The following is a 12,356-nucleotide window of genomic DNA, read 5'->3' as shown; positions in this document are numbered from 1 at the left end:
GTACACACATCCGTTTATACAGCTAATAAGACTAAAAATCTACTGGTCAAAGATGTCACCTCTCAACAACCATCCTTTGTTGTTGTTGTTGTTGTTGTTTTTGGCTGCACCTCGCGGCATGAGGAACTTCCCCGACCAGGGACGGAACCCGCGCCCCCTGCAGTGGAAGCGCAGAGTCTTAACCACTGGACCACCAGGGAAGTCCTCAACAACCATCTTTGGCAATCTAGTTTTAACTCATAAACATTTCAAATCCCTGAAATTTCTAAGTAAAAAAAATTCTTCTTAATTATTCCAAACACTAATAAACCTGCATTTCCATTTGATATTATTCAACATGCTTAAGCAAATACTCATGTCTTCTCTTTGAAATAAATTTGATAATGACCTACAATTACTAAAACTTTGCATGTGTAAAGTAACAAAATGGAAGAAATAAAATGTGCAATTGAAAATCCCTAGTGTCTTCCCAGGGATTGGGGAGAGTGTGACAAATTCAAGAATACAATCCAATCCTCTGGATATTAGATTTGTATGGAATTAGGAAAAATGTGTGCTTGTAATCTTACCCTAAGTCAAACGAATAGACTTAAATTGTTATACTTATTCTCCATCACTGTGGTTCAAAATAAAAAAACTTTGTGAGTAATAAAAAAAAAAGTCTATATCACAAGAATTAATCAAACAGACGATACAAAAAAACTAGGGAAATGTAATACCAAGTGATAAAACACTTATGCTCTATACTCTTTTAAGTCAAACCTTCCAAATATGACAGTGTTACCACGTTAGTTAAAAGGGTATTTATGCTATTGGGTTGAATACTTCAGTCAATTCTTCAAATTCCATTTTTATATCTAATTATTCTATGCTTATTGCTTAAAAAACACACTTCTGAAAATCTAAAACTCAAAAGTAAAAATTTCCAATTCTGAGTTTGGTAATAAAATTTTTCATAAATTAAAATTAATAAAGATTTCATAAATACCTTTTAATTTCACATGTATGAATCTTAATCATTTCCTCCATTAAATATTCATGCTGGAATAAAAATTAAGATACTGACTCAACGAGAAAAGATAAAATTGGCTACCTTATTCAGCCCTTATAAGTTAAAATGTGCAAACTTAACACTAGACAATTCAATTTCTTTCATTTTATTTTTAAGATGGCTCCATTTCTCAGGACAGAACAATACAAATACAAGATGCAGTCCTTGGGACTGGCTGAGACAACATTCATCTGCTCTCCTAAAAGCACTAGCTCAGCTCTCAAAGAGGAATTACAAATCTGAGAAGTTAGGGAAAGGTGTAGACTAGGAATTCTAATTAAACAAGAAAAATCGATTACTGACATTGGTACTCTAATCTTCACATCAGTATTAATACAAACTCAACCCTTTCCAGTCAGGGAACCTGCCATTCCATTCCTAATCAAGTGGTTTTACAACCTCAAAAAGTAGAAGAATTTCATAAAGGTGTAAACCAATATGCTTCCTTTAGAGTCACTGCAATATAGAAGAGAAATTTTTTTTTGTAAGCTTCTCTTTCTGAGTTCTGCAGGCTTCATGGTACTTCAGAGCCCCAATAATCAAGCAGTTCATGACAAAAGATAAAAGTGAAAAAGTAGACACAGAGATCTGTGAAAACTTCGCCCATTTTGCTATAAGTATCCATTGATCGATTTATTACTTCAGCAGGAATTCCGGATAATAGAAGCGCAGCTGTTAGTACTGTTGTCTTTATCTTCTTTTCACCCTGCATAGAGAAAGACTTCAATAAATCTTACAGCTTTCAGAAGACTACTTAAGCTCTATAAAAACATCAGTGCTGCTATTTTTGCCTAACTGATTTCAAAACGGTTAATGAAGTTTCAAAATATCAATCAATAATATATGAAGAAACATTTACTGAGCATATAATATGTAAAGCATCAAACTGCTAGGCAATAGGGAAAAGACACCATTCTTGCTATCAAAAGTTTTTTAAAAAGTCTTATCTTGGAGGCAAGATATAAATAATAATTTAAGATACATACAAAAGCTCAAGACAAAAACAGGAAAAGCATTACCAGACAGGACATAAATAATTGCTAAATGAACGACATGGATGACGTGTGCTATAGTGGCTCAAAGGAGACAGAAATTACTCCAGGGTTTTACGTATAAGTAAAGCACAGGGAAGGATTTCAGAAGAAGTGGAATTAAAAACAGGCCTTTAAGAATGAGCAAGATTAAGATGAGCAAAAGTGAGAGGATAAATCTTATTGTAAGGTTAAGTCTCATGACAACGAAAGTCAAAAGAGTGATAGGTGTACCGGAGGACAGTGAATAATTTATAACAGAATCAAAGGAACATTCTGTAGAGGCAGCCCTAATTGCCATCCAAAGGAATTCACATTTGTTTACATATGCAGCAGAATATCACTGAACATTTATTTCCTAATATAATTTTCTAGTCTCATTCTTTAAGAGATTCAAGGCTGAATTTTCATTTAATTTATTGATTTGGTACCACCAAATCCAATCACATGGTTCAAAACATTTTAAATATAAAAAGCTATAGTTACCCAAGAGAAATCAAAGCCTATGTCCACAAAAAAAACCCACTCAGGAAAGTTCTTTGTTGCTTTAAACATATTAACCAAAAATTGGAAACAACCAAGATGTCCAGCAATAGGTAATTAGACAAATTAATGGATATACTCACTCAATGGAGTATTACTCAGCAAAAAAAAAAAAAAAGAGAGAGAAAGAGAATGAACTACTTATGCACTCAACAATATGAATGAATATCAAAAATATGATGCAGAATGAAAGAAGCCTTGCACAAAGAAGTACATATAGGAACGATCCCATTTAAAATAAGTACTAAAACAACCAAAACTAATCTACAGTGGGAAAAAGAAAATCAGACCTTCATGGTGCAGGGGTTGGGACTGCCTGGAAAAGGACATGATGGAACTTCCTGACAGTAATGTTCTAAATCTTAAAGGATTTGGGTTTCACAGGTTGTCAAAACTCATTAAATGGTATAATAAAGACTTGAGCATTTCACTGTATGAAAATTTTACCTCAAAATAACTAAAAAGAACCATAAAGAAACACTGAATTATAGTTGATATATAAACTGAAATGTGTAGGGGTAAAATATACTGATGTCTTCATCTACAACATACTTTGAAATGCATCAAGAAAAAAAAGATGTATTAAAAAAAGATGTATTGAAAATGGATAGAAAATTGGGTGAATATATGATAAATATAATGAAATGTTCACTACAGAATCTAGGTGGTAAGCATAAACGGGTGTTCACTGCACAATTCTTTCAACTTTTCTGTTGAAACCTATTAACAACAAAATGTTTTGTTGAAAGAAAATTATACAGTAATCTCCCTTCCTTTTCTCTCCCCATTTACCTAGTAACCGATACACACTCTATCACAAATAACCACTGTTAAAAATTTCATGTAATATTCTTCCGGAGTTTCTTTACACATATACAAGCAAAATCAAATACATAGGATTTTCCTCCTTTTTACAAAAAAAAGGAGTATACTATAGATGCTATTCTGTATTTTTATATCTTAATATTTCTTGGTGAGCTTAACATTATCAGTACATGGAGACCTTTATCATTCTGAATGGATAGGCCATAATTTTTTTTAACTAGTCACTTATTAGTAGACATTTAGGTTGTTTCCAAACTTTAGCTATTGCAAAACTAAAATCAATGTTTCAAGGGTAAATTTCTAAACAAATGCTTTAATTAAAATTACATTTTTGGAGGGGATCAATGAATATACATCTAATCATAAAAAAAGTTTTAATTAAAAAATAAAATTACAGGGCTTCCCTGGTGGCACAGTGGTTAAGAATCCGCCTGCCAGTGCAGGAGACACGGGTTCGAGCCCTGGTCCAGGAAGATCCCACATGCCGCGAGGCAACTAAGCCCATGCGCCACAACTACTGAGCCTGCGCTCTAGAGCCCATGAGCCACAGCCACTGAGCCTGCATGCCACAACTACTGAAGCCCGCACGCCTAGAGCCGGTGCTCCACAACAAGAGAAGCCACCGCAATGAGAGGCCCACGAACCGCAACGAAGAGTAGCCCCCACCCGCCGCAACTAAAGAAAGCCCGCGCACAGTAAAGACCCAACGCAGCCAGAACTAAAATAAATAGATAAATTTATTAAAAAAATAAAATAAAATAATAAATAAGTAAATAAATAAAATTACATATCTTTCTTTACTCTTTTACTTTGTGGATTTGACTATTTGACCCCTCAAAAAAATGTTTCAAACCCATTAAACACACACATGAGGTCTATCAGTGCATTACAAATGACTAAGCAAACAGTCAAGTAGCCATTTTTCAGCAAAAATCTCACACAAAAACTCAATTACACAAGTAAGGTTATCTTCTCTACTGGCAAGGCAAGTTCCATAAAACTGTATAGTATAATTGGAGTCAAGCTGACCAGATAAACACTGATACTCCCCATGATTCTGTTCTGTAAGTATGGCCAAATATTTCTTACAAATATCAGACCCTTGGCATTAAAGATAAAGTGCACTGTCATTTAAGTGTTCAGTAAGGAGCACAGTAAGATAACTGAACCCATTTTAAAAATAACTTCCTTTGTTAAAAACAAAATATATTACTAAATTTACTAAATAATTAAGTTGAACACTTTCTTAGACAAGTACTATTCAGACTCTGTCATGAGGCTTTTCCCCTATTCCATGGGGGACCAACATTTTTGTAAAATATGATAAAAATGTTATGGCAATGTCATATTGCTATACAAGTTTCTAATTACTTACTTTCTGAACTGAACTTATTACAAACAGAAACAAATAGTTTGAAGATCTGCACTTGTGAGCCAATCACTCTTTGAATAGCACTGATTCAGACCATAAGTATAAATAATTTTTCTTAAGTTCTTAAAATCATCTAGTTGTTAATCTAAATATATCACCATAATTCAGAAAAAATTTTAATTTACCTTAGGAAAATATTTGTATAGTCCCATGTATGCGAGTTGTAAAGTAAGAAATGGAGCAAATATGGACTGTGAAGACAGAAGATAAAGTTACATATTTCCAACATAATCGTTCAAATCACAATAAATCAAACTAACAGCAGTTATAAAATTCCAAGCAAAAAAACTGTAATAAAATATTTAATTTTAGTGGCTGAAAGGATTCTTGTTTCTGCAAACGAGTGACAAAAATAGAGATTTGATTTCCTTAACATAAAACATGTTTCTCAAGTCAAGTCACATTCTTTCAACATCCCCCAAAATTCCCTCTCTCTTAAAAACTTATCTTTTAAATAATTTAAAAGGTAACTTCTCAGCAGTGATTGATGTATAATCATCATGCAGTAACATCTCTCTCAACTAGAGGTAATAAACTGACAATTTGAAAGCATACCTAAAACGCTCAGTACTCAAAAGAGATGCCATACATACCTCACTCACACTTCGGGGCAAGAAATGAATTCATCTCTGGCCCTCAAATGACGAGGTGTTTTTTTTTCTTTTTTATAAATTTATTTATTTTTATTTATTTATTTTTGGCTGTGTTGGGTCTTCGTTTCTGTGCGAGGGCTTTCTCTAGTTGCCGCGAGCGGGGGCCACTCTTCATCGCGGTGCGCGGGCCTCTCACTGTCGCGGCCTCTCTTGTTGCGGAGCACAGGCTCCAGACGCGCAGGCTCAGTAGTTGTGGCTCACGGGCTCTGTTGCCCCGTGGCATGTGGGATCTTCCCAGACCAGGGCTCAAACCCGTGTCCCCTGCATTGGCAGGCAGATTCTCAACCACTGCGCCACCAGGGAAGCCCGAGGTGTTTTTATTATAGATAAAATGGCTTGGTTATCTCACTTCTCACACAAAAAAACAGAAAAGATCAAAATAATACCTAATTTACATTTATTTCTAAAGTTAAAATAGGGAGTGAAGGAGCAAATATTACTAGATGGAAGAATAGTGAGAGCAGTGATTAATAGCTGAAAATCTGACAGCACAAAAAAAAAGCCCAGAAAGCCAAAAAACCTCACACAAAATGAGGCACAAAAATAGGACATAATTTTAAAAGCATGGAAGTACAGAGCCCTTTAGATAAGACAAAAAAAGTAGCTATACATCTCACTAAACGCTGAAAGCTATGATGCTAATTTATCATCAGGAAAAAAAAAAATCGAATCTGTTCAACAGATTCTCTTTAAGAAAAAACTGGCATAAAAATAGACTTTTAGGGACTTCCTTGGTGGCGCAGTGGTTAAGAATCCGCCTGCCAACGCAGGGGACACGGGTTCGAGCCTTGGTCCGGGAAGATCTCACATGCTGTGGAGCAACTAAGCCTGTGTGCCACAACTACTGAGCCCGTGAGCCACAACTACTGAGCCCACATGCCACAACTATTGAAGCCCGCGTGCCTAGAGCCCATGCTCCGTAACAAGAGAAGCCACTGCAACGAGAAGCATGCACACCACAAAGAAGAATAGCCCCCACTTGCCGCAACTAGAGAAAGGCTACGTGCAGCAACAAAGACCCAATGCAGGCAAAAATTAATTAATTAATTAATTATTTTTTAAAAAGATGGGAATTTCCATTAAAAAAATAGGCTTTTAAAAACTTTTTTTCTGGGCTTCCCTGGGGGCACAGTGGTTAAGAATCCGCCCGCCAATGCAGGGGACACGGGTTCGAGCCCTGGTCCAGGAAGATCCCACATGCCGCGGAGCAACTAAGCCTATGCGCCACAACTACTGAGCCTGTGCTCTAGAGCCTGCAAGCCACAACTACTGAGCCTGCGTGCCACAACTAGTGAAGTCCGCGTGCCTGGAGCCTGTGTTCCGCAGCAAGAGAAGCCACCACAATGAGAAGCCCGAGCACCGCAACGAAGAGTAGCCCCCGATCGCCCTAACTAGAGAAGGCCCACGTGCAGCAACGAAGACCCAATGCAGCCAAAAATAAATAAATAAATTTAAAAAATACTGAAAAAACCTTTTTTTCTTAATAACATAAACCTTAATTATCTGAAAATTTACTTATGTGGCTGGTACTTGGTAGGTATTCTTAAAATGTCTACTGAATGGAAATACCTCAAAGAGCAAGACACTGTTATGCTTTTCTTCTTTCCTCCACATACTATGAAACAAAAGGACCAATAAATCCCAACTTTCACTGAACAGCCATGGCATATGAAGGTACAACAAAAATGGACTGCTACTATGATAATAATACACTATAAAATGCAGAATGCCTTCTGAACGATAAAAAAATTACACCACATTCAGGACCACAGGAACTGCATTTTAATATTTCAAATTTGAAAAGTGGTAATTAATATATAGTATATGTAGGTAATTTACCCTTTGGTTTTGGAATCAAAGTGCCTGGGTTTAATCCCAGCTGTCACTTAGTAGTGTGACCCTGGACAAATGATTTCACCTCTCTGAGTCTTCATTCCCTCATCTATAAAACAGATTCAAATGATATCTGGTTCACTAGGGGCAGGACAGGAATATAGACGCAGACATAGAGAATGGACTTGAGGACACGGGGAGGGGGAAGGGTAAGCTGGGACGAAGTGAGAGAGTGGCATGGACTTATATATACTACCAAATGTAAAACAGATAGCTAGTGGGAAGCAGCCGCATAGCACAGGGACATAGCACAGGGAGATCAGCTCGGTGCTCTGTGACCACCTAGAGGGGTGGGATAGGGAGGGTGGGAGGGAGACGCAAGAGGGAGGAGATATGGGGATATATGTATATGTATAGCTGATTCACTTTGCTATACAGCAGAAACTAACACACCATTATAAAGCAATTATACTCCAATAAAGATGTTAAAAAAAATGATACCTGGTTCATAAGGATGAGGTTAAATGAATTAATATATGTAAAGCACTTAGAATGTTACTTAGCATGTAGAAAGATTTTAGCAATTATTATCAGGCTCTGTATTTAACCAGAACACCTCATTCTATACCTAAGGCGAATAGCAGTTTATAACACATCTCCAAACATCCACACGAATCTGGTAAATATTAAGTTACTGTTGGCAATGAATCTTACAAAAGCACTCATTATTATAATCAATTTGCATTTTCCACTGTTTCTTACCAAATATTTGCAAACAAAAGCTCTGACTCCAAAGGCAAGAAGAGCACATCCCACCAATCTAAATATTCGAAAAGAGTCAAATTCTTCAGTTGTATTTCCATCCTCTTGGTTGGGTTTTTCACTAATCAACTGTTTCCTTAGCTTCATTGCTTCTTCAAATCTGGAGAGGTACTGTTCTAGGCCATGGCGAGAACCCCTCTGGACAGTGTCTGCTGTCAGGTCTCCTCTGTTGCGCTGCCGGAGCTCAAGGCTTACATCAATACTGCACTCAGGAGGTTTAATGAAAGAGTCCAATTTGTCTCCCAGCTGAGTCCCCTTTACCTCGGCCACACCACTCTGCTGGTCAGTTGTTCCTGTACTGACCGAATCACCCAGCACTACTCGCTTTGAAACTGAAGGAATGGTGAGGGAGTTCAGTTTATCACTGTCCTGCTGCTTTGATTTTGTTTGACTTTCTTCTTCTGAGAAAAGAAATTTAGAAGCCTTAAGTATTACATACTGGCAAACACCTTTCTTATTAGTATTTAAAAATATGCCACTAGAGCTAGAACTTCACAGCCTCTGAATTTAATTAATACTGATTCTTCATAAGACAAACTAGTTCCTTCCTCTACACACTCAAAATGTCAAAAAGAGTATTCCTTCAGAGGATATACCCCAAACTTTGGGGGTAGAAGATAACGCTGTTAGACAAATTGGGAAAGACAGTTAGGGATGGAGATTTTTTAAAATCTGTATTTTTAATATTACATTTCTGAATCCAGAGTCCTGTCAGCATAGGGTGTGGCATATACTACAGCTACGGTTTACGTAATCCTTCTACTGTAATCTGGCAGCCATTAGCAGGTATTTAAGCAGTTTTAGGATGCTGTTCTGGTTTAAAACAAAACAAAGGGAAAAAAAACCTTTAATGACAGATAAAATAAAAATTTCAAAGCAAAATAACAAAGTAGACGTTTTGGGAAAGAATAAATATTCTACTACTAATCATTAAAGGGGAAAATGTGTCTTCTAATGATTGTTCTAGAGTTTGCAATAGGGCTCTTACCTCTCTTGGCAGTTTTCAGTCGCAAACCTGTTAACTGTCTAAAAGTTCAGAGCTATATATCTAAAGCCCCACAGAGCAGAAGTCACAAGGATCTAAGGAACGTGCAATCAGTGACTAAAGGCCAAATATTAAAGGCAACGCTCAATGGTAATTTAGAGAACACTAGCTCATACTGAGTGTTCAGTAAATATTCACATGAAAAAAATTTTTAAGAAACTCATTGTACATGTCACTGGGGGAGAAATGAGGAACTCTCTTCAGTGTTAAATGCAGTTCCTGACATCACTCACATCAATCTCAGCACACTAGGAGATAAGGCCTCAGATGGGCACGTCCCACTTGTTGGGTTTCTAAAAAATGGTCCCTCCAATTTTTTTCACCTGTTTAAGAAGGCCTGTAGATGACAGTGTGGAGAGCACCGAACACAGACACTAGGATTTGACCGTAAGAGTCTCTGATTCACGTAGGAAGAACCAGGGGGCAGTTCAGTAAAGACAAGCTCATGCAGGCCGACAGAGTTACAGCAAAAGGCAAAAGAAGGTACAAGCCAGGGAAGGCACTGGAAGGGAAAGCATTTGGAAAGGAAATAAAGGCAGGCAATCTTCCCGACGGGCACAATAGACAGAGCAGTCTGGGGATAAAATGTGCGCCCTTCAAGAGAGGCGAGGGAGTGGGGAAGGAGGAAGGGGGCCGTCTCAGGGTAACTGGGCAGAGGGCACCACGGCACAGGGTCTCAGGAGCGAGAGTTTCGCAGCCGGCGGCGGAGGTGGGGACAACCTAAGGGCGGAGCCCCCGGAAAACTGAGGAGAGACTAGAAACGTCGTGGGGTTAAGAAGTGAGAACTGAGGATATCATCAAAGGGATGGGGCCAGAGGGGAGGTCAGAGAGCAGGGTTTGGTCAAAAAGGTCAGCAGGGTGGAGGAGGGAAAGGAAGAATGATCCCGAAGACTCAAAAGGGATAGACAGGAGACTGTGGGGAAACGGAGGTTCTCACCGGCGCCGCTCCCCGGCCTGTGAAAGCCCATGATTCGGTTGATGCGCTGTTCCGAGTTCATGAGCAGCTTTCTCCGCCGCAGCTCGGCCCGACGCTGGGAAGCCGACAGGCCTGAGCCCGCCGGGGCCCCCGGCCGGTCCCCGCTGTCGGTAGCGATGGTGACCGGCTCCATCCTCCCCTCCACAATCCGAGAGTGGTGACGGTAACAGCAGCGGGAGCCGCGGCGACGAAGAGTCCTGGCCGGGCCGCAGGGCGAGACTCCCTCTACCTCTATGAACCCGCCCCCTTCCCTAGAGCTTGGCCGCATATGCAGCCTAAGCACGCGCGCCGCCTGACGGGGCCAAGGGCGAGCCTTGCGCCGCCATCTTGAGTGAGGGCATCGCTGGAAGCTTCAGTTCCTCCCGCCTGGGCTGGCCCTCGTTGCTCCTCTCCCCGCGCCAGCGGGACCCGGTGGCGATCCCTCGGAAGTGAAGAAAACCGACACCTAGCCTGACGCACGGAAAACGTATGGGACATAGGAATAAACTCCTCCCACCTGGTGCCAGGAAGCAAAATGGAGATTGCAGCGGCAGGCACTGGTTTCCAGTGATCTTCTTCGGCCTCGCTTATAGGCTTCGGGAATGCGTATCTCCGAGAGCGACGCTTTAGGGACCCTTGCGGTTGGGATTTGTTATTGGTGCTGATTCCTCATCTTCAGCAGTGCTACTACCAAATACACACCTGGTTCGTTCCAGGCTTTCCTCATGTCTTTGTTCAAGACTTTCCCAGTGAAGCCTTCCCTTTCCGTTCTATTTAAATTGCCACCCCCTCTCAACACTCATTATTCTCCTTATCTGCCTTTTCTCCTTAACAGTTATAACCGACTCGAAAGCTGAATGTACTTCTTGTGTTTATTATCTGCTTCTTACTAAAATGTAAGCTCCATGAAGACAAGTAATGTGTTTTGTTCACGGCTGCAACTCCTAGAACAGCGTGAGCGCTCAACAGGGTTGCCTTATCCGTTAGGCCATGGTGAGGGCCCACAATAGGGGCCCAAGAAAATGTTTTATTTTGAATTTTTTTTAATGGAAGTATAGTTGATTTACAATATTGTGATAGTTTCAGGTGTACAGCAAGGTGATCTGGTTATACATGTTGATATATGTGTATGTACATGTCTATGTTCTTTTTTAAATTATTCTTTTCCATTATAGTTTGTTACAAGATATTGAATATAGTTCCCTGTGCTATACAGTAAACCCTTGCTGTTTATCCGTTTTATATATGGAAGTGTGCATCTGTTAACCCCATACTCCCAATTTACCCCTCCCTTGCCCTTTGGTAACCATGAGTTTGTTTTCTTTGTGAGTCTCTTTGTTTTCTAAATAAGTTCATTTATTTGAATTTTTTTTTAAATCAGAAGAAAAGTGTAGTAATAATTTTTGTATAATGATGAATCCAGCCTGGATTGTAGTCATTCTCATACTAACACAGTCATAAAATATAATTTTAAATATGCTTTTATAGAGGAAGGAGCCCACGAAAGCAAAATATCTACAGCCCACAAAAGTCATAATGCAGCCCTGGTGCACAGTAATGACTAAGTGAATGAGTAAATGAATGAAGGAATTGAATCCCTTGTCAACCCTTGCTGAGAGGACGCCATGGCCAGTTCATACCTGAGGCTGCAGGGGGTGAGGCAGCCTAGTGTGTCCCCTGCAATGAAGCCTGCTCAAAGTCAGCAAGTGGGTGAAACCCTGCTTAGATAGAAGGTAATAAAATACTATTTTTAACTGTTAGTCACCTGACCCTGTCTCAGACAGAAAAGGATTTTGAAAAAAAAGTGTAAAAACAAACAGCAACTTATCTTTTGGGTTCAACAACGTAAGGAGCTCAGGTATAAACATTGAACATTCCTCCTTGATTGGATGATAGCTAAATCTCAGGGACATGCCCTAGCTAGTAATTTTAAAGCATTAGAAAAGGTTTCCCTGCATATCTGTACAGATCTACATCTCTGAGGCCCAGACTGTGCCTTAAAAACTTCTACAATTGAAATAATTAAGTACTAGTAATAAATGTGCAGAACTTGATGAGGTAAAATCCTGATGAGTCAAGACCAAATACAGTTCCAGGGTAAACAAAAGATTTTTTTCAGTTGAGATAGCATATAGAAACCAAATGGATATTTTGATTCTTTAGATA

The 12,356-nt window shown here is 39.2% G+C and overlaps 1 protein-coding gene across 1 annotated transcript; it reads right to left on the bottom strand.

Moving 5' to 3' along the window:
* Window positions 1-1,141: 1,141 nt before the first annotated feature.
* On the bottom strand, window positions 1,142-10,639 carry CAMLG (calcium modulating ligand). Its single transcript, XM_061188190.1, has 4 exons — window positions 10,173-10,639; window positions 8,131-8,591; window positions 5,008-5,073; window positions 1,142-1,757 (listed from the first exon to the last, which is right to left on the bottom strand). Exons 1-4 carry the CDS (start codon window positions 10,477-10,479, stop codon window positions 1,566-1,568), a joined length of 1,026 nt encoding a protein of 341 aa, XP_061044173.1. The 5' UTR covers window positions 10,480-10,639; the 3' UTR covers window positions 1,142-1,565.
* Window positions 10,640-12,356: the final 1,717 nt, after the last annotated feature.

Source organism: Eubalaena glacialis, chromosome 4, assembly GCF_028564815.1.
Source record: "Eubalaena glacialis isolate mEubGla1 chromosome 4, mEubGla1.1.hap2.+ XY, whole genome shotgun sequence".
Classification (NCBI taxonomy): domain Eukaryota; kingdom Metazoa; phylum Chordata; class Mammalia; order Artiodactyla; family Balaenidae; genus Eubalaena; species Eubalaena glacialis.
This window is presented reverse-complemented; position numbering and strand designations above follow the sequence as displayed.